Source organism: Peromyscus eremicus, chromosome 23 (genome assembly GCF_949786415.1).
Source record: "Peromyscus eremicus chromosome 23, PerEre_H2_v1, whole genome shotgun sequence".
NCBI lineage: Eukaryota > Metazoa > Chordata > Mammalia > Rodentia > Cricetidae > Peromyscus > Peromyscus eremicus.
Window position 1 is genome coordinate 4,955,849 of NC_081438.1, and position 23,157 is coordinate 4,979,005.

General features: G+C 44.6%; 1 protein-coding gene across 3 annotated transcripts in view; it reads left to right on the forward strand.

Annotated features, from left to right (window-relative positions):
- The window catches only part of Sppl3 (signal peptide peptidase like 3), a 102,871-nt gene that overhangs the window by 54,845 nt on the left and 24,869 nt on the right, over positions 1 to 23,157 (forward strand). For 2 of the 3 annotated variants that reach the window (XM_059248741.1, XM_059248742.1), the window contains 2 exons: positions 913 to 990; positions 18,346 to 18,434. In XM_059248741.1, coding sequence (XP_059104724.1) covers positions 913 to 990; positions 18,346 to 18,434 — 167 coding nt within the window. Of the gene's footprint in view, positions 1 to 912; positions 991 to 1,786; positions 1,808 to 18,345; positions 18,435 to 23,157 lie in introns of those variants that run through there. The other variant, XM_059248743.1, reaches the window with a different exon arrangement.

The window sequence follows — 23,157 nt, forward strand, 5'->3', positions numbered from 1 at the left end:
GAGTGATAGAGCACTTGTTTCAAATGCTCACAATGTACTGAGTTCAGTCCCCAACACAACAGAATCTTTACCTGGTGGCGCACACCTTTAGTCCCAGCACTTGAGAGGCAGAGGCAGGAGGATTTCTGTGAGTTTGAGGCCAGCCTGGTCTACATAGTGAGTTCCAGGACAGTCAGGGCTACATAGACTTTTTTTGCTGAATTAATAATAATAATAATATAGATACTTGTTTTGCTCAGGACTGGGTAGTGTGAATGGTGAGTTCCCGGAGGTGCTGGAAAACAAGATTTTGAGCAGTTGAGCATGGGAGCTAAGGCACTGGCGGTGGGACTGGTGGAGGTGGTGGGGGTGTGGAATTGCAGGGCTGCCGGACATCCAGGTTGTAAGAGAAGCAGCCATCAGGAAGATGTCAGTTTCTTTAGGCAATCAGGAATAAAGTAAAAAATAGTAACTAGTTTTAGACCCTCCATATCACACCCAGATGGCAATAACCAGTAGACATTAGGAAACGAGACAAGGAATCGAGGAGAGATGTGTTCTCTACCTCATCATTAATTCAAACCAATAAAGGACTATTGGTTTTTCTCTGTAAATTCATGAAAATTTAAGCATTGAGATGTTTTTTCATTGGAATAGTGTAAGTTGGTAGTGGATGTTACAAATGGATTATATATGTAATCATACGGAGGGAAGTTGTTACACCATTATCTTTAACATCCTAGGAATGTTAACTAACAGCACTATGAAGCTGTCAGTGTATCCCATGTGGTAAGTGAGCAGTTGAAGGACTATAGTCTCATTTTAATGATGTTATTTTGCTAATGCTAACTTACATCTCACTTAAAGACAGGGACTGTGAGCTCCTCAGCACATGCTGCATGTCAGTTAATGTTTGTCCTCTTATCTCTCTAGGGCCTATTCCCTGGTGGATTCCAGTCAAGTGTCGACATTTCTGATATCCATTCTTCTTATAGTCTATGGTAGTTTCAGGTAAGACATTCTCATGGGGTTATATTTGGTTGCAGGTGGGGAAACATTGCTCTGTGGAGTGGAGAGAAATGGGTTTTGTGAGGACTTGAGTTCCGGTGGGTAATTCTAATATCCGTTCTTCAGTTGACTGCTGTTAAACAGTCATGTTGAACATGTCTTGTTTTTACTTATGACTTTAGCATATTAAAGCAAATATGTAAAAACTAATTGCTTAAAATTATGTCTGCAGATAGTGGTTCATTGAAGAGCAGAGCTTGTTAGGAAGTCTGAGGAGAGCTGACAGGGACTCTGGTGTCACAGGGATCAAAAATGTAGACAGAAAGACAACTTAAAATAAAAAAAAATACATGCTACAAAACGAATGATAAATAGTAACTGATCTGTCTGGTTTTTTCTCCAAATCAAAGTGTAGTCGAAGGCCTTTAATAGACAGAAAAGGATCAAGTAAACCCAAATGCAGCTGTGCTCAAGGAGCCAATGAAGTTCTCCTTGTCCTGAAGGGCTGTTCCATGACTGGCATCTCTGCAGAAATGAATTTTTCCTTACTACGAAAGCCTTGACATAGGTTAATCCCTACAAATTGCTAACAATAGACTTTTTGTTTTACCTTCAGAAACCATTTCATGTAACTCACCCTGTTACCAGAGTTGAATGTGGTAACATTACCAAGTCTTCTCCCTGTTGCCTTTGGGAGTGCTGAGACTGGATCCTGAGGACTCCATACCCATCCTAGCCCTCAGCTGTATGACTAGGAGGAAAAGCTAAAGAAGCCAGACAGCTGCCCCTTCTCAGGAGCCGCAGTTGAAGGACTATAGTGGTGTGTAACTGAGACCTCTGTGGGGCTGACACAGTCAGAGTGAAGCCTGTGGACGGGGGAGGGCTCAGCAGCCAGGAGTGCTCCCTGCTGGACACTCGCTCTCTAGCACCCGTTTAAGATCCAGCTACAGGGGGTCCAACACCCTCTTCTGGCCTCTGAGGGCACCAGCACACGGATGGCATACACTCCAAAAGACACAACCCACACATACACACAAAATCTAAAAGTGAAAGTAAAGGCTGCCTGGGAAATTTGAAGTTAAGAACTTGAAACAGCATGAACGGTAAATATGTCAGCAAAAGGATTTTGAACTATCTACCATATCTGGATTGTGAGAAGTACTTTGTAAAATCACAGACTTGCAGTCCTATATTACAGCCATTATAGAAGAAAGATGTATTACTAATACATACACAAAGATGTCTCCAGAAAGCCATAGGTTCTTTTGCTGGGCCTTAGCTTTTTTGTTGGGTGGTGGTGGTGGTGGTGGTATTGTTTTGTCAACACAGGCTAGAATCCTCAGGGAAAGAGTGAGCCTCTGTTAGAAGACTCCTCTATCAGATTGGTCTGTAGGCAAGTGGGGGTGCACATATTCCTGATTAATGATTGATGTGGGAGGGTCCAGCCTTCTAGGCCAGTGCCACCCCAGACAGGTGGTCCAGGCGGTCCTGGGTTGTATAAGAAAACAGCTGGAAAAGCCATGGAGAGCAAGCCAGTGAGCAGTATTCCTCTGTGGTTCTGCTTCAGCTCCTGCCTCAGAGGTCCTGCCCAGTCACCCTCAGTAGTGGGCTGTGATCAGGGTGTGTCAGCCAAATAAATCCTTTCCTTCCCGGAATCACTTTTGGGTGTGATGGTTTTCCAACAAAGTAAAATGGGACACAGTTTTTATTTGCATATGTGTTTACTTCGAGACAGAGTCTCTCTATATAGCCCTGGCTGTCCTGGAAATCACTTTCTAGACCAGGCTGGCTTCAGCTCACAGAGAGATCTGCCTGCCTTGGCCTCCTTGAGTCCTGGGATTAAAGACATGTGTCAACACGCCCAGTTTAGGACACAATTTTTTGTTTGGTTTTTTTTTTTTTTTTTTTAGACAGGGTTTTTCTGTGTAGCCCTGACTGTCCTGGAACTCACTCTGCAGATTAGGCTGGCCTTGAACTCACAGAAATCCACCCCCGAGTGCTGGGATTAAAGGTATGCGCCACCACCACCCAGCTAGGGCACAATTTTTTTTTTTAATTTATTTATTAATGTACACAGAAGAGGGCACCACATCTCATTACAGATGGTTGTGAGCCACCGTGTGGGTGCTGGGAATTGAACTCAGGACCTCTGGAAGAACAGTCGGGCTCTTAACCTCTGAGCCATCTCTCCAGCCCCTAGGACACAATTCTTAACCCCTTCTAAGAAGCCAGAGCAATTTAGAACCTTACCAAAGTGATCAATATTATCAATATATTGTATTTCTACCCCTAATATTTTATCTTTTTTTTGTCACTGATACCATGCATCAACATTTTTAAGAGACTTTACAATTTAAAACAAAAAGAGCCATCTTTATAGTTACAGCTCACATCACTTTCATTAGTAGAAATGACCTTTTCTTTCATACATGTGGTGATATATTATGTACCCCAATAAACTTGCCCGAGGATCAGAGGACAGAGCCAGCCACTAGATTAGATACAGAGGTCAGGCAGTGGTGGCACACATCTTTAATCCCAGCCCTTGAGATCTCATGTCTTTGCTTGGGAAGCACACACACCTTTAATCCCAGGAAATAACATGGCAGGACAGAGAAAAGTATAGAAGGCATGAGGAAAAAGGAACTTACTCTCTTTAGGCTGAGGATTTCGTAGAGGTAAGAACTAGTGGCTGGCTGTTCTGCTTCTCTGATATCTGGCAAGTTTATTGGAGTACACAATATATCACCACACACACACACACACACACACACAGAGTTGTATACATTTAGAAAGTTAGGGTTGGGGCTGGAGAGATGGCTCAGAGGTTAAGAGCACTGCTTGCTCCTCCAAAGGTCCTGAGTTCAATTCCCAGCAACCACATGGTGGCTCAGAACCATCTGTAATGAGCTCTGGTGCCCTCTTCTGGCCTGCAGGGATATGTGCAGACAGAACACTGTATACATAATAAATAAATAAATCTTAAAAAAAAAAAAAAAACCTTAGAAAGTTAGGGTCCTTTGTATACTGATTGTTTCCACACAACACCCCAAGTGTTTTCTGTAATCATATATTAGTATTTAGTAATTTAATATTTCTTCGTAATCATATATTAGTATTTAGTAATTCAGTATTTCTTCGGGCTACTTGGGCTCTGGTTTTGTTGGACCTGTGGGTTGTTAACTTTTTTTATAAAATTTTTTCCCCTTTGGTTGAAGTCTGTTACTAAGATGAACATTTACAGCCAGTAAAATGGCTCAGCAAGTACAGGCACTTGTGACACCAGCCTGGAAATCCAAGGCCGATCCCTGGAACCCCTGTGAAAGGAAGGAGAGCCCAACTACGCAGAGTTGACCTCTGACCTCCACGTGCACCATAGCACACATGCCCACATCCACATCATGCCTGCGTACTCCCTCTCTCTCTGAAATAAATTTGTTTTAAAGATAAACATTTAAAAGTTGAATTACTTAATCAGAGAGTATGAACTGTCTCTTCCTACTACATGCTGCTGTATTTCCAGAAAACTGCACCAGTGTAAGAGTGGGCAGATCTTGACATTGTGTTAGTAACATAGAATTGTATAGGTTTCAAGGGTCTCTTTGGTGAACCTCCTGGTTTACAGAGAGAGGACTGGAGCACTGCTTGTGTACCTGGGAGATCATAAGAGGGAATCGGAACTCCTAAAAGTGGAGTTACAGATAGAGGTGAGCCGCCACATGGGTGCTGGGAATTGAACTTGGGTTCTGTGCAAGAGCAACAAGTGCTTTTAACATCTGAGGTATCTCTCCAGCCCATTTTGTTTCTTTGTGAGACAGGATCTCACTGTGCTGTGCCCTGACTGGCTTGGAATTTGCCCTTGAACTTACAGAGCCCCAACTTCCCGATCCACAGTAGCACTAACCTCTCTCTGGATATGCCTGCTCTGGACACCCCAGCCATGGTGTCTTAGGAGGTGGCATCTACGTCATACCCTGTTTGTATGTTTCACTCCTTGTATTTCTGAGCAGCCTCTCTGGCTGTCTGGGCTGCTGCTATGCTGGCTGTTGTAAGTAACGATGCTGTGGATGCTCGTGTACAAGTGTTGATGTGAGCGCATGTTCTCATTCCTCTGCAGGAGCAGAAATACTAGATGCTATGTTCATTCTTTGATCTCACATTCTAAGAATTGCTACTGTTTTCCAGGACATCTGTACCGCTTTATGTTCTCACCAGCGTTGTATGAATTTCTTCACATTCTCACCAACTGTTCTCTTTTGAATGTTTTCTTTATTTTTGCTAGCATGTATTCATTACGTATCATAGACTTCCACTATGTGATTTCCATACCTGTGTATCAACATTTTCCCCTTAGTCACATACAAGCACATTACTCTCTTACCCCCTCTCCTTCTGGCTCCATTCTTCTTCCCCAATACTCCTTTTCTGCTTCCATGTTTTTATTTATGTTATTACTGTTCAGTCTACACTTGGCATATAAAAGCAAATGTAACTTTTGTTTTTCTCAGTCAGGATAATTATGCTTAATATGATGAATTCCACTTTTACCTATTTTTCTGCACGTGATATAATTTCATTTCCTTTATGGCTAAATAAAGAGTGTGTGTACACACATGTACACCACATTTTAAAAATCCATTGGTCCATTAAGGAACATCTAAGAAAATGCCTGTTGCTACACATTGGTGTAGAGGTGTCTCTGTTGTGTTCTGATTTAGATTCCTTTGAGTCTGTAACTAGAAATGGAGCAGCAGGATCATACTGCAGTTATATTTATTTTTTAAGACCCTGAGTCCTGATTTCCGAGGTATTTGGACTGATTCACATTCCCACCATCTGGGTGCACATGTTTCCCCTTTGCCCCCGTGTCCTGACACCAGCATCTGGCGTGTGTGTGTGTGTGTGTGTGTGTGTGTGTGTGTGTGTGTGTGTTGTCTGTTGTCGGCCCCTCAGCATCACTTCGGGGACTGGTCGCTGTCCTCATCTTCATTCTTCTGTTACCCTGCGGGCATGAAGTGGTACCTCATTATGGCTTTGGTTTGCATTTCCCTGGTGACCTCCTGTGTCCAGGTCTTTTCATGTGTTGTTTTATCATCCATGTAGAGTTTTGTGGTCCCCGCCCCTAGCTCTGGGGTCAAGTCTAGGGCCATGAGCATGCTATACTTACTCTGAGTCCCTCTCCCCATTTTTATCTTCCTAGTGTTGGATTTAAGAGTTCTTTATGTACTGGGAAGATATCTTTACTAGATACGTGCTTGCAAAACATTTTATCTTTCTTCCAGTCTCTGGGTTTGTCTTCTTCTCATTTTCTATATATTTGTAATGGTGTATTTCCTAGTGGACTGACCTTTGTAAAATATCCCTCTATACCAGTGGTTCTCAGCTTGTGGATCGAGACCCCTCTGACAGACCTCTGTATCCAAAAGTGTTTACATTCTGATTCCTGACAATAGCAGAATTACCGTTAGGGAGTAGCAACAGAAATAATTGTGTGGTTGGGGTCAGCACACCGTGAGGGACTGTATTAAAGGTTGCAGCACAGGGAGATTGAGAACACTGTCTCCACCTTCCTAATAGCTTTGTATTAACATCTCACTGAGTCTGACGTTTGCATACCCACTCAAAGTCTTTCATTTTTTTCTGTTTTCAAGGATTTGTTAAATATATATCAGAATCAAGCTACAGTGACAGATTTAAACATGAGTCTCAAGAATCCCAAAATTCTTTTTTTTTAAACATTTAATTTTTATGTGTATATGTGGGGCGTGCACACATCAAGTACATCATTTCATAGCCCTCTTCCTTGGAGGCATTCAAATAAATAAGCGTTTGTTAAATGGCTCATAGTACTTTTTAATAGAAACGTTTTGGGAAGTATTTCAGCCACAATTGAGGGTGCAGCCGACAGTGGGGTTGTGGTCCAGAGCACAGGGTTACTCTCACGGGTCGCCGAGGTTGTCGTGCCATCTGCTGCTGACCCTCAGCGCTCCCTGACCATTGAGCTTGCACACTGGGGAGCCAGGTGTGTACTGTTGCCCCCTGAACCCAGCCCTAATCGCCTGCCCTCTCACAGCACCTCGTCAGACCTGAGGCACATAGTGTAGGCTTTCCACAACAGGCTTGGCTCAGAAAATCTTTAGAGGCTGAAGAATGAGTTGATTTCCAAAGTTGATGGAGTGAGGGTGTGTGGCTCAGCGTAGCACGTTGACTGCCTGCCATGTTCCCCTGGTTTTGAGCTGCAGCAGCACAAATGGTGAAATGTTTGGGGTGTCTGTGGTGCCTGTCCGTGTTGTGTGGGTGTGTGCATGTGTGGGTGTGCACGACAGTGGACTCTTCAACAGCACTCCGCCTTATTTTTTGAGATCGCATCCTCACTGAACCTGGAACTCATCGATTCAAGTAGGCTGAGTATCACTAAGCACTAGGAATCCATCCACCTGTCTCCAGCCCCAGCACTGGGGCTGTAGACTGCCCTGTGCACCTGGCCGCTCCTCTGGTCCTGAGGGTCTGAGCTCAGGGCCTCATGCTTGTGTGCTTTACTGACTGAGGTGACTGTCTTCCCAACCCTAATTAATTCAAATACAATTCTGTTCCTTTCTTGGGAATTAATTCTTACCTTTAAACAAAGAAAACATATAACTAGATCTCTACCTCAACCTAAATGAAGTCTTGCTAACATTCAGTGTGTTAAACTGCTTCCTGATTCAGTGTTATGATAAACTCTGGTCATGACCACGATCTATCTGACACTAATCAGCTGGCCTTTGGATTTCACTCAGCTCAGGATTAAGCCATAACATCATGTCAAAGGTTGCCGACCTGACATTGGTCTGCAGTGAGGCAGGACATGTGGAAGTCATTCAGGTCAGAGAAACTGCAGTAGCTGATCTCTAACGAGGACTGTGGTGATAGGAAAGCTAGCCTCAGCACACTGGTGCATGGGAGATCGGGGGGATGGCGCTGGGGAGAAAGCGGAAGGATCTGCGTTCGCATCTCCAGCACACGTGGCAGTGGGTGCCTATCACCCCAGCTTTTGGGGATGGACACAGGCAGAGCCAGTCAGCTTAGCCCAAACAGCATGTTCAGTCACAGACCATCTCAAAAACTGAGGTGGAGTGTGATGGAGGAAGATGCCAGAAGTCTTCCTCTGTCCTCTGCAGGTGCTTGTATGGTTGTGTGTTCCTGCATACAACAACACACACACACACACACACACACACACACACACACACACACACACACACACACAGAGAGAGGAGAGAAGGAGAGAGTATAAATACATACTAAATGTATTTATTCCTAGAGGATATTGTTGCATGTTTTGTAACTATCATTTAAGTTATTTTTCTGGGGGTAGGGGGGCAGAAGTCTTGTTTGGGGGCAGCTAAAGGTCAGGCAGGGGACATGAGATGGTAACCCAGTAGCTCTAGTGCTGGAAATCCAAAGGCCAGCTGATTATGTCAGATAGATCCAGGGCTGCCTAATAAACCTCAGACTGGCTGGTTAGACAGCAAAGAGCTTTATTGAAGTTCTAGAAGCTGAAAGTCCAGGATCTCAGATGCCAGCAGGGTGGGCTTCATCCTGACACACCTCCTTGCTCGTGGACTCGGTCTTTACACATAGATGGTGCCTTCACACGTTCTCTCCTGACTGCACAGATGCCTGCAAGGACCTCTGTCTCTCCCTTTCCCCTTTCCCTTGGCCACATCTGCTCCTCATTTCCTTTGATACCATCCTAAGCCAGGGGTGGTGGTGCACATCTTTAGTCCTAACACTTGAAGAGCAGAGGCAAGTGTACTTCTGTGAGTTCAAGACCAGTTTGCTAGTCCAGGGCTAAGGCTGCACAGTGAGGCTCTGCCTAAGAGGGGTAGAAAAAGGAAACAATCTTACCTGTAATACCTCTTTAAAACTGTCTGCATACCTGCATACAGTCAGTCACATGTTCAGGTCCTGTGGTTAAACTGCAGATAGGAATCTTGTGAGTATACAGTTCAGTCCAACATAGGTACTGTCCAAACCACAACACTCTGAATGATTTTGAAGTGGGGTACTTTAATCTTGCTAGGAAAATATGAATAATTGCCTAGGATTTTGTAGTCCCCTGCTTACAGAGTTACTCTGAAAATCAAGAGAAATCTTGCCCTGGGCAGTGTGACACACACCTTTAATCCTGTTGGGAAGCCTAGGCAAGCCAATCTCTACCTCTGTGAGTTCTGGGACAGCCAGGGTTGTTACACAGAGAAACTGTCTCAAACACGCATGCGCGCGCGCACACACACACACACACACACACACACACACACACACACACACACACAGAGAGACAGAGACAGACAGACAGATCTTGGGCTGGAGAGTTGTAGTTCAGTGGTGGAGCCTCTGCAGGTCAAGTCTGAAGCCTTAAGTTCCATTCCCAGCACTGAAGAAAGAACCATACCCCACACAGTGCCTGGCCAGTGTGAGTCAGTTAAGGCTATGCGCCTGTTATCCTTGCAGTGAGAAGATAGAGGCAGAAGTTCAAGGACACGTTTGGTTACATAGTAAGTCCAATCCAGTCTCACGCCATCCTCCCCCCCAACCCCCCCAGTTCTCTACTGTCATTATTTTGGCCCTCAGAATATTTCCAGCCACTTCATCAGAAGACCATCCTCTTCTCTGATATGCATCCATAGTGGGTCATTTGGTCAAGAGACAGGATTTCTTATCTCTGTAGCCCAACTGGCCTCAAACTTGCCGTTCTCCTGTGTCTTCCTCTTGAATGATGACTGTGTGCATCAATAATTGGATATTCGCCTCCTATAATTTGACCTACTACTTCCTGATCAGTTATAGTTGATATAAAGTAGAAATAAAAATATTGGTTTGGGTATTTTTTTAAGATAGGACCTCACTATATAACACTTTTGATCCAAACTTGCTGTCCTCTTGCCTCAGCCTCCCAACTACTGAGAGTTTGGGCATGTGCCGCCATGTCCAGTTCCTTCTGTTGGTCATTTTCTTTCTTATTGTTTATATATTTGTGAGTGAGTGATGTGTTTGTGGCAGTGTGCCCCAGCATGTGTGTGGAGGGACCACTCTGGAGTTGATTCTCTCCTTCCCTGTTTGTGTGGCTTGAACTCATATTATCAGGCATGCATAGCAAGCCCTTGACCTGCTCAGCTGTCTCCTGGCCCATGGCGATCATTTAAACATTGATTTCAGGAACCCAGATGTGCTCTTTGTTCACAAATAGCCAGGGTGCAATCTGAATGGAGTGTGCAGTAATAACATTGTGGTGTGCTGGCATCATACTGTGTTGTTGTATAGCAGTAATAAGATTGGGTTGTGGGACAGGGCTAGGGAACAAGGGTAATCATCTATGAGGACAGAACAGACGGTTGAAGGTCTAGCCAAGCACTTTGATGTCTGTAAAGTTAATAAGTTACCAAGTAAGTGGGAATAAAAGCCCATCATTCAGAGTACCCCAGAGCTCTAAGGCAGAAGTCCTCTGTACAGGCAGTATTTAAACAGCTGAGATCTGCTGTCAGCCGTGCGAGTATACTGAGCTGTGACTGGATCCCAATCACAGGGGCCTGCCAAAGCCAGGCCTAGTGATCTAATGCTTCCCAGCTTGAACAGATGTATTCAGCCCTCCACTTTGCTTACCTAGATTTCTGTGTTGTCCAGTGGTGACCCTAATGATCAGACAAAGCTTGATTTTGAGCAGGATTGAGGCAAATGAGAAGCCCAAAGTCAATTACATGAGACCTGGTGAGAACACCGTCTCCATAGCACCTGCCTGGGCTGCTTTGGCCTTGTCTCTGCAACAGGACCTGCCAACAAGAGAGGAAGAGATGTATTTGTTTGCTCAGTTGATTTGTTTGAGGTTGGGTTTTATTTTAAGATACTCTTTTAAAATTACATGTATCTGTATGTGTATGTGGGTGGGCATGTGTATGTGTGAATACAGGTACCCAGCCGAGTCCAGAACAAGGCATCTGATCCCTTGCAGTTGTAGTTACCGGTGGTTACTAGCCACCCACATTGGATACTAGAAACCAAGCTCAGGTCCTCTGCAAGATCAGAGGACACATTTCTAACTGCTGAATCATCTCCCTAGTGCTTGCTTTTTAATTTTTATTGTTCTTGGTAAGGCCTCTAGGTAGTCGAGGCTATCCTCTAATTTGTAGCAGTCTTCCTCAGCCTTCGTGTACTGAGATCATAAGCCTGTGCTGCCATACCATCTTCACGGTGGAGAGATTTTTAAGGGGCGGGGTAGTGGTACAGCACTTTGCTTCTTTGCAAGAGTTCCGTTATGTGTGTGTGCGTGTGGGTGTGTTCCTGTGAGTACAGATGCTTGAGGAGGACAGAAGAGGGTGGGCTCCCTGGAGCTGGAGTTACAGGTGGCCATGAGCTGCTGAAGCACTGGGAAGTGAACCCGGGTCCTCTGCAAGAGCAGTGCCCACTCTTGATGGCCGAGCCATCTCTCCAGCCCCTGCTCTTCCTGATGCTGCTTTTATTAATTTTTATTACATGCAAATAAGTGGGTTTGTAACCTTTCCTATGTACATTCTCGTTACTGACCTCCCACTCCACTCCTCTTTCTCCCACAAATAGACCCTTTCTGCCTTCTTGGTATATATGCCATTACCCGCTTGTTGACTCCTCCTCTGTGCCTTTAGACAGACGTTCAGCAAAATCAGCTAGAATAGGAAAGACAAATGTCACCTGCGTTCTCAGATGTGTGTAATCTAGATTTATAGACATGTATGTTGGACTTTCTTGCCAGATTTCCTTTGGATTGGCAGTAATGACCCAATAATGACACAAAGACTTCTTTTTTTTTTTTTTTTTTTTTTTTTTTAAAGATTTATTTTTACTTATTATGTATACAGTGTTCTGTCTGCATATACACCTGCAGGCCAGAAGAGGGCACCAGATTTCATTACGGATGGTAGTGAGCCACCATGTGGTTGCTGGGAATTGAACTCAGGACCTTTGGAAGAACAGGCAGTGCTCTTAACCGCTGAGCCATCTCTCCAGCCCCAAAGACTTCTTATTAATTATAAAAACTCGGCCTTTAGCTTAGACTTGTTCCCAACTATCTCTTATAACTCAAATTAACCTGTTTATATTCATCTATGTTCTGCCATGTGGCTAGTTACCTGTGTTCCATAATGTACCTCCAACTTCCTCAGTGTCTTGCTGGTGTCTCCTGCGGTGCCAGATTCTAACCCTGAGTTCCTCTCTCTGCCCGGAAGTCCCGCCTATTCTCTCCTGCCTAGCTATTGGCCATTCAGCTCTTTATTAAACCAATCAGGTGCCTTAGGCAGGTAAGGCACACCCTAGATAACATCTTCACACAATGTAAACAGATACCCTACAGCACGTGTGTAATACAGAGATAGGGAATGACGGGCTGTAAGAGGAGAGGAGGGAGGTCAGCTAAGAATAAACTGAAAGAGTTAAATAGCCCCTCAACCTGCCTAGCCCTGACCTCAGCACCCAGGTTCATTCCCTCCATCTTCTCAGAGAGGCGGTGTAATGTCTGTGCCTCTGGTAAGACCAGCTGGCAGGTTTCCAGTCCAGAGTGTCAGGATGTGCCAGCAGGAGGAGTAGAAGCATGGCCCCAGGGAAGAGATGTGAGTAAAGATTCTTGTAAAGTCACCCAGCCGTCCCCAGAGTCAGAGAAGCAGTGTGGACATAACAAGTATACTTACTGTTATTATATTCATAAGTGGATTTGAAAACTCAGAATGAAGCACGTCTTCCAAAAGCGTGCCCTCAGGGAAGAGGCCGTCTTTGTGTTACACTGGCTGCAGACATGTCCCCGGGCACTGATCACCAGTCTAGACTTCCGGTCCCTTCAGATGATTAGCTGGCTCTGCACGAGACCTAATGAAAGTCTAGAGTACAGAGGGATGGAACCATACACTGAAAATTACCACAGGTATTGATCGTGGCAGAAGAAATTAGTTTTAAAATGTCGTGTACAGGGTTTTTGTGTTTTAGGTGTTTTGTTGTTTTATAGACCTAACTCAGAATCGAGAAGTGACAGTTTGTCCAGCAACCAGTCACTATATCAATTCCTCTAGGACGGACAGGCATGAGACAGTTAAGTTAGTCTTTCATTTCCTGCCAAATCATCTTCCTTTGGTGGACCTAAAAATAAATACAAGACCCCAAAGTATACAAGCAGGTGAATGTTAGAATTGGAAAACTGAATAGTCTAGATTTGTGTATTATTATTATTGGTCTTTGTGTGTATGTGTGTATCTATGTGTATGTTTGCATACAAAATATACAAAGTGACATTTTCAAGATAATATTCTTCAGTTAGCAAAGGAAAGAATCCTGACTCACAATGGGTAGCCCTGTTTACTGGCTCAGGCTTCCAGATCATGCTGCAAAGACCATTCCCTGAGTCGGGGTGATCTGAGAGAGGATGAATCCATGCACGTGAGGAAACCATGTGACAGTGTTAGAAGGGAGAGTGTCTGTTCCCACTAGCCAGGCTGGAACAATTTACTATTCACACAGCATTGAGTAGAGTACTCAGTGATAGGAAATAGTCACCCAGACTGAGTGCTGCTCCACATCACTCCATAAGTACCAGAGCAAGGCCTGACCAAGTGAGAAAGCAGACAAATAGTTAGGACATGAAAATAGTAAGCAGCCAACGTGAGTGTAAACATCTTGGAGCAGTGGAGACAGCAGGTGGGGCTCAGTGGTAGAGCATGTGTCTCCCTTACACAACGCCCTAGGTTTGTAAGTGAGACACATGCACCACAAAATGAGAAACGAGTGTTCAGACAAGGTAAAAATGCACAGTGTCAGCAAAGAGACCTATGCTGAGACTGATCCTATCAACACTCAGATGTTAGAAAAGTCAGAGAAGTAAACCAGACAGAACTGTGTGCTTCATATACAAAAAAGGTTGATTAAAGACCCAGATCAAGTGGGTTTGTTTGTTTGTTTGTTTGTTTGTTTGTTTGTTCCAGATTATTTTGTGTGGATAAGTGTTCGCTTGCAGTGTATGTTTGTGCACCATGTGCATGGCTGGTGCCCACAGAAGTCAGAAGAGGGGGTTGGTAGTTGCGGGCAGTTGTTAGCTGCTTAGTGGCTGCTGGGAACCAAACCCAGATCCCGTAAGAACAGCCAGTGCTCTTAACCACCAAGCCATCTCTCCAGCCCCCAAATCAAAGTTACAGAAATGAAGTGAAGTAATGCACTGGGTGGCACTGTCAGCTATTAGATACTGCAGAAGAGATCGTGGGCCTGAAGACAGAGACTGCCCAGAGGAGTGCAGGGAGAGCCTTGCTGAACTGACAGCAGAGAGCTGCCATTGCTGCTCCTGTAACCACCCCTGGCTAGATAGTGACACCGGCCTCCAGACAGCCTGAACAGTGAGCTCATTGCCATATAGTCTCCGGGTGGCTGAAAACCATGGTTCACAGATTCAGGAGCCTCCAGAAACTCCAGGCACAAGAAGCTTGACTTGCAGCATCTCAAGGTTCAGCACAACCTTGGAGTAATAGCTTGGTTAGAAAAGGAGATCCTGCAAGCCTCAAAGGGGCAGGTCAGCGACCGAGAAGAGAGAAGGGTGACACTCAGTTTGTCATTAGAAAAGGAAATCAGAATGTCGGGGTATTAGAGAAAAGCTCATCACTGTAAGAGTCCGTGGCAAAAATGTCTTTCAGGAATAAAAATGTTTTTAGATAAACAGGACCTGAAAGAATTTGTCTCCAGTTTCCACTTGAAGAAATTTTAAAGGAAATCCTTCAAACCAAATCAGAGTGGCAGCAGTCGAGTTGGGTGTGGCTCAGAGGCAAAGCAGGTCCCTCTCTGTAAGGTTGAGGCCAGCCTGGTCTTCGTGGCAGGTTCCAGGCCAGCTAGGGCTACGTAATAAGACCCTTTCTTTCTTTTTCTCTCTCTCTCTTTTTTTTTCTCTCTCTCTCTTTCTTTTTCTCTTTTTTCTTTCTTTCCCGAGACAGGGTTTCTCTGTGTAGTTTTGGTGCCTGTCCTGGATCTCGCTCTGTAGACCAGGCTGGCCTCAAACTCACAAAGATCCACCTGCCTCTGCCTCCCAAATGCTGGGATTAAAGGCGTGCACCACCACAACCTGGCCCATAAGACCCTTTCTTTAGGGGGGGAAAAATAACTGTTTGTGTCTGTGTGTCTGTAGATATGGCTCAGTGGTTAAGAGGACCTGGGTTCAGTTACAACCATCTGTAACTCCAGTTCCAGGGGATCTGATACCTCTTTCTGACCTCCATGGGCTTCTACAAATGAGTTCCAGGACAGCCAGCTAGCCAGGGCTACAGAAAAACCCTGTCTTGAAAAAGTGAAGAAGAAGGAAAAAAAAAAAAAAGCAAATCGTGATTCAGGAGATGGCTCAGTCCCTCAAGTGGCTTCTTCACAAACACAAGGACCTAAGTTCAACAGTTCAAATCCCCAGAGCCCCCATAAAAACTGGGTGCCACACAACTAGGAGGCAGAGACAGTTGGATTTCTGAAACTCTGGTCAGCCAGTCTAGCCTAATAAAGATAGAGGTGGAAAATAATAAAGGAAGACATTTAACATTAACCTCTAGCCTCCCCACACACACACACACATAAAATATGCGCGCGCGCACACACACACACACACAACACACACACACACACACACACACACAACCCATAATTGCTGTAAATATAAAACTAAAAAAGTTTAAAAGGCAAGCCAGGCAGGGTGGTCCCAGCACTCAGGTGATAGAGGTGGATCCCTCTGAGTTTGAGGCCAGTCTGGTCTACAGAGTGAGTTCCAGGACAGCCAAGACTACACAGTGAAACCCTGTCTTGAAATAACCCCCCCCCCAAAAAAGTTGAAAAGGCTCAGAAAAGATGCCTGTTGCTTGTATTCGTCAGTGGGAAGGTAGAGTGGTTCCTGACAGGCAGAGCCGCTTCCAGAGCAAACTGCATTTCCACAGACAGAAAACAGCTCTGAGTGTTGACTTTCATAAGGAATATTGGTGCGGAATATTTGTTTAATTATGTAAAGATAGGTTGCATTTGCTTATGTTGTGGACTATTTGTTTAACTATGTAAAGATGTATTTTATTTGTTTAATTATGTAAAGATGTGTTGCTTTTTTACCTTGCCTGCCTAAGGCACCTGATTGGTCTAATAAAAAGTTGAATGGCGGACTGGAGAGATGGCTCAGAGGTTAAGAACACTGGCTGTTCTTCCAGAGGTCCTGAGTTCAAATCCCAGCACCCACATAGTGGCTCACAACCATCTGAATGAGATCTGGCTCCCTCTTCTGGCCTGCAGGGATATATGCAAACAGAACACTGTATACATAATAAATTAAAAAAAAAAAAAGTTGAATGGCCAATAGCAAGGGAGGAGGTATAATGAAAGAAAGGTAAAAAGCCCCAAGACAAAATGTAGATGAATAGAAACAGGTTGAATTAAGTTAAAAGAGCTGGTGGGACAAGCATAAGCTAAGGCCGAGCATTCAAAATTAATAATAAGTCTCCGTGTCTTTATTTGGGAGCTGGTTGGCAGCCCAAAGAAAATTACAACTACAGAATACCTTTTGTACATTGTGTATCTGTGTATGTGTGTGTGTCTGTCTGTCTGTGTCTGTCTGACTGACTGACCAACTGACTGTCTGTCTGTCCATCCACAACTTGCAGGAATGGTTTCTCCCATTCCACCACATGGATCCAGGAATTAAATTCAGGGAACTGGACTTGCAGCAGTCTTCTCACAGGGTCTCCTAATTGCTTATTTATATGATAAAAGATCTTCGAAATCTAACTGGTAAAGAGGAGCCTCATGGCAGTGGTGCACGCCTTTAATCCCAGCACTCGGGGCAGGCAGATCTCTGTGAGTTTGAGGCCAGCCTGCTCTACAAAGTGAGTTCAGGAAAGGCTCCAAAGCTACAGAGAGAAACCCTGTCTCAAAAAACAACAACAAAAAACTGGTAGAGAGGAAAACAAAACTCACAAATATAACTGAAGATAATAGTGTCCCTCATTCAGTAATTGAACAAGACAAATAGGAATAAAGTGAACAGCGATACAGTGAATTTAATGTTCTTGTATGTCGTGTGTGTGTGTGTGTGTGTGTGTGTGTGTGTGTGTGTGTGTGTCGTGCACAGGCCAGAGGTAGACAGCTGGTGTCTTCTTCCTCAGTCTGTCTCTCACAGAACCTTGAGTTCATCAGTTGGGCTAGACTGGCCAACCAGTAAGCTTCATGGATTGCCCGGTTCTGTGACACACACTCCCTTTCCCCCAGCACGGGATTACGGCTGTGTGCCACTACACCAGCCTTTGGCAGGCGTGGGTTCTAGGGATCCAAACCCATGGCTGCACAGCAGTCTTGACTGGGCAGTCCTATCAAGTCCCTCTGAACATTGCTCTCTGTCGTTTGATCCAGCTGGCACTTGTGAAATGCCCGAACAACAAAACATGTTCTTATTTAACATACGTTTAGATATTTGCTAATGTTGGACATATCAGAACACATGAAACCAGTTGAAATAATAACATATGATCTGCACTCTATATTAGCTCACAGCCTCCATAGCAAAATGCCATAGAATAGCCTAGATGGCTTGAACCACAGAAATTTCCTGTCTCGAGAGTTCTGGAGGCTGGAACTCCAAAATCAGATGCATGGTTGGACTCTTTGCCAGACTGACTGACCCAATTAACGTCAGCAGCTCAGTGTGTAAGGCTCCCAGCCTCGTCCTCCCAGCACTTGACTGTTACCTAACTTGATTCTCTCTCTACAAGTTCTTAGCAGTTACAGGATTTGCAGGTATTTTCTTCCATCTTGGTGTAAGTGGTCCTTGTTTGTTTATTTTTAAAAATGTTGTTAGAAGTGCAGATGTTTTTTCACCATAGAGAGTCTTCAGCACACTCTGTCTAAAAGCTGTTGTTTGGGTAGAAAAATCCCAAAATATGCTTGCTCTTTACCCAGCATTTCTCTTTCCAGATTTTATCACAAGAAAATAATTAAAGCCGGGCAGTGGTGGTGCACACCTTTAATCCCAGCACTCTGGAGGCAGAGCCAGGAGGATCTCTGAGTTCGAGGACAGCCAGGGCTACACAGAGAAACTCTGTCCTGAAAAACTGAAAGAAATAAAGGAAGGAAGGAAGGAATTAAGGATGAATGTTAAGGGAGACTGGAAGATTGAGCTGCACTGGAGTGCATTTTTTAGTAGTCAAGACAGCTGTTGAACTGGCCTGGTAGACTATTTTCGTAGTTCAGAAGAGATTGTCATTCCCCCGGTAACTTAGCATTTAGAATACTGTCTCATGACTGGCCTTGTTGATTTCTTTCTTAAGCAAAACTGAAACCTAACCTGTTCAATTTTCCCCACAGGTCTCTTAATATGGACTTTGAAAACCAAGATAAGGAGAAAGACAGTAACAGCTCCTCTGCGTCTTTCAATGGCAACAGCACCAATAACAGTAAGACATGTCATGTTAGTCACCCCCATCCTCGCCCGCATATGCTCTCCTCAGCTGAACTCCCGTCCCTCCATTTAATCATTCAATAAGATCCAGGCTGTACTCTGTGTCTGCTGAATCTTTATGTTGTAATATGTTGTAATCAGAACCCACTACTGCTTGAGTACAAGAAGCTTGAGCCTAATGCTCACTACTGAGGTGGTTCCTTAAAGATCCGTGGGAGTGGGTGTGCACCTGTTGTAACTTTGTGGGCTCTCCTGGGAGGTTGGGAACTTCATACTGATGGCAGTTTCATTTCCGAGACTCTGAGAGAGCAGCCAAGTACTTGGAAAACTGAGCATCAGGAGTGTCTCCTGATTTCGAAGATCTTAAAAGAATACACATTCTTTTTTTTTAGAGAGCGATGAGTTTGTAAACGTTATCATTATACAGTGAAATATTATTTCCTATTTCATAATGCAGGACTTAGGGTGCAAGGAGATGACCTAGTCAGTAAAGTGCTTGCCCTGCGTGTCTGGGGTCCTGAGTTCAGATCCCAGTACCCATGTGATCATCTTGGCATAATGGCGGGTTCCTGTAACCCCAGTGCGGGGCCCAGGGGTGGAAACATTTCTGCGGTTTGCTTGCCTGGGAGCCTGGCCTAATCTGTTAGCCCCAACTGGAGTGAGACCTTGCCTCAAAAAATAAGTTGGAAAACAGAAGACACCCAGAACTAACTTCTGACACGCACACATGTATACATTCACTTCACATACAAACATGTATACTGTATACATACACCATATTCATAAAAATGAAGTTCTGGTACATGCTACAATACAGATGAAGCTTATACTGTGCTAAGGAAAGGAAGCCAGGCACAGTTGCATCCTGTATGAGTCCCTTTATATGAAATCCCCAGACAACAAATGTGTCTGGACAGAAAGTGGATTAGTGAGTGGTTGGTTGCCTGGGGCTGGAGAGAAGTAGGAAGATTAACTGCAAATGGTGTGATCTTACTGGGCTGATTTAAACAAAAAAAGAAAACACAAAAGCTAGAGTGTAGTGATTTCAGAGATCATAAGTTTACAAAAAAATGCATTGAAATTTTATAACTAAAATGGGTTAGTTTTTACATGTGTGAATTCTCCCTCAGTAGAGTTACAGAAACTGCAATGCTTGTTATGGAAAGAGATGAGAAGTAAGAAGAGATGGGGTCTGGGTTGATCCATGCAGTAGACTTGGTCACTACATGTCTGAGATGTGTGTGAGGTGTGATTCCCAGTACCACAGAAACAAAGAAGGCTTGCGGATAGCAACATCTATACTGAGTACTTGCCATTGACTCACGTTTTGTTACATATGAAAGGACCAGAGCTGGTCCCTCCTGGTGGTTTAGGTGTGAGGGTGTGAACTGCACCAGACAGAGCTGGTCCCTCCTGGTTGTTTAGGTGTGAGGGTGTGAACTGCACCCAGCACCTCAGAAAGAGACAGGAATGAAAGTTCTGGAGGCCAAGTCATTTCACTCCCTGGGAAGAGGACAAAGAGAGCTGACTGCAGCGGTGGGTCACTACGGCCTTTTCTCTGGAGAGTGATCGGTCTGACGCTGACAGAGAAATGGGCCTTCCAGGAGAAGAGAGTGTGTGATTTCAGACAGGATGAGAAAGGGGGCATGACACATAGAACAGGTTGTTACCGCCTGCTAATGAGGTCTGCCTCTTAGAAACAGTTATTAGACTATGGTAAGTGGAAAGAGACCACTGAGTGCCATTTCTTTTTATTTAGTTCCTTAACGCTCCATGACCAGACCGCACTTGGTCAGTGTTGACCTCAAAGTGAACGGAACGTGACCAAGACCGTGCAAGAGTCACTTGAGCAGGATGAGTCTTAGCCCGGCGTTGGCGGTGGTGCAGGAGCGGCGCACACCTTAAATCCCAGCACTCCAGAGCCAGAGGCAGGCGGAGCTCTATAAGTTTGAAACAAGCCTGGGCTACAGAGTGAGTTCTAAGACAGCCAGGGCTACACAGAGAAACCCTGTTTTTTTAAAAAAAAAAAAAACAAAACAAAAAAAACAGAATGAATCTTGAGCAGCCTGAGGTAGCCTTTAATTTTATTCCTTGAGAAACAGAAGCAGGTGGATCTCTGTGAGTTTGAGGCCAGCCTAGTCAATATAGTGAGTTTCAGGACAAAGGGCTACATAGAGAGACTCCACCTTAAAAGAAAAAAAGATGTCTCTTCAAAAGGTGATAAAAATCTTCACATGAAATAAAGTCTGGACCAGTAATTTCCTAGAAACCACACTAAATGCAGTGTGAAATCTGATTTTCAGACTGATGTATTGCATAACAGTTATCTTCTGTTAGTACTTCAAGCCAAATCACTTATACCCTGTGACTTGATTTTTTTTTTGTTTGTTTTGTTTTTTCGAGACGGGGTTTCTCTGTGTAACTGAACTTGGTGTGTCCTGGAACTCGCTCTGTAGACCAGGCTGGCCTTGAACTCAGAGATCCGCCTGCCTCTGGCTCCCCAGTGCTAGGACTAAAGGTGTGTGCCACCACTGCTTGTCTTGTAACTTTATTTCTAAAGTCTACAAATGGTTTAATTAAGACAGATTCTAATCTCTGGTACACTGTATCATAAGATCTAAGGGAAATATGCAGAATGTCTAAGTAAAATCTCATTCAACCTAGAGTGGAAGGAAGTACCTGCTAATGTCAGTATTTATTTCTTGTTATTCATCAGGGTCAAAGGAGAGTCATACACCTCCACAGCACACACTGAGACCCAGACACCAAGAAGATTATGATACTAGTACAGTTCTCTGTGATAGAATGTAGGAAAATATTAAGAAAGAAAAAGCTGTTCTAGAAAAAATCAGCTGTGGAGTATTCCATCATTCTAGGTTGAAAGGACAGTATGGAAAACAGGTCACATTTTCAAAAATCATAGAATTAATGTCCAGAAAGCTGAATGGGTGCGCAGGCAACTGTGTGGGCACTAACGATACCGCGGTCCTCAGTGACCCTCATGAACGAGAGTTGAGGGACGCTCTCAAGAGGAAGGTGCTAAGTTAGTGCCCAGGACCTTAAAGGGGAGAGGGACCCAGGAGTCAAGGGAGTTGTAGCAAACAAACATGAAAGGAGGGAGTGCAGGTCGCGGGCCACCGTCCTGAGTGGGAGTGAGTGTAGGTCACGGGCCACCGTCCTGAGTGGAAGGCAGAATAAGGGGTTCTAGGTTCCTTGCCTTGGCTGTCAGGAATTACTACTCTGTCCCTGACTGTTGAAGGAGCTGGAAGTACTAAATGATAAACGGGTTAGATCAGCCACATGACCTGCATATCAAAACATCAAAACTGATAATGGTAACTGTTTCCTCCTGTGGGTTCCTAGGATACCTGACCAAAGATCAGGAGTTATCACTTCAGATTATGGAAATGCTCTACGTGTTAGCTCAAGGGTAGGAGAGCCCTCCTTGAAAGTATAGCACTCAGTGCGTTAGAAATAGGAAAGCAAACTAAACTGTCTGAGATGCACTGCACAGCCACCAGGACAGCTCAGGATGAAGCCCTGGCCACACCGAGGGAGAGTGCACAGTGACAGTTCCTGTGCACACTGATGACATTATCTACTGAGGGTAAAGGTCGGCCACCCTCAGACCCAGTAGTCACAGGCACATGTAGGGGAAGGCTGGAGAGGAGAACGTGCAATACCAGGGTTACGGGGTGAGCAGGAACCCCAAGGAAGGGCTCGCACCTGTGCTCTGAGACGGCCAGACTAGCCCGATGAAAGAAGTGAAATGGTTCTGGGAAACAACAAAGCGGACCCCGCCCCTGCAAGGAGCATGTGGCCTGTTGCCCTTCCCTAGTGAACGTCAGAACTCTGCTGTGTCTGGTGCGTCTGTGTGTGGTCGACTGCAGTGTGGATAAGGACAGCTTTTAGAAAGCCGAGGGGCACAGCCAAGCACCTCAGGGGTGGGTAAGAGAAAGCGGATGGCAGACGAGACTTGGAGGTCCAGGTCCTAGAGGCAGCCTTCCTGTGACTGCTGAGCTCCCCGCCTCACTCTGAATGGTGTACTTGTGCGTTTCCTTTTGTTGTCTGCCAAACCCTTGGCTGCTCTTAATGCCCAGACATGAATTCTCCTTGCAGAGCACAGGAGCTGGTACTGTTGCCATGGTTGAGATCAGAGGGATTGATTGGGGAGAAACATCACCGCAACACAAAGGTAGCTGCAATCTCAGTTTGGGGAAACCGAGGAAGGAAAATTGCAAGTTTGAGCCCAGCCTGGACTATAGAGCAGCTTCCAGGCTAGCCTGGGCTACAAAGTGATAGTCTCTCTCAAAATAATAGTAATAATGATACTAATGGATTGCAGAGATGGCTCAGTGGTTAAGAACACCAGCTGTTCCACCGGAGGGTCCAGGTTAGGTTCCCAGCACTCACATGGTGGCTCCCAATCATCTGTAACTCTAGCTCTAGAGGATCTGATGCCCTCTGCTGACCTTTGAGAACACTGTATGCATGTGTTGGATAGACAGTGTAGGCAAAAGACCCATACACACACAAAATTTATCAAAAACACAAAGTAGAATTATTTGTAATAGCCAAAAATTTAGAAGAAAATACCGTAAATGTCAGCAATAGAATGGATGAATTTTGGCATAGTTCATACAATGAAGTCATAGAATAGAATAGGATATTCTTATAAAATAGTGTTTCATGAAAGAAGCCAGACACACATTATTCAG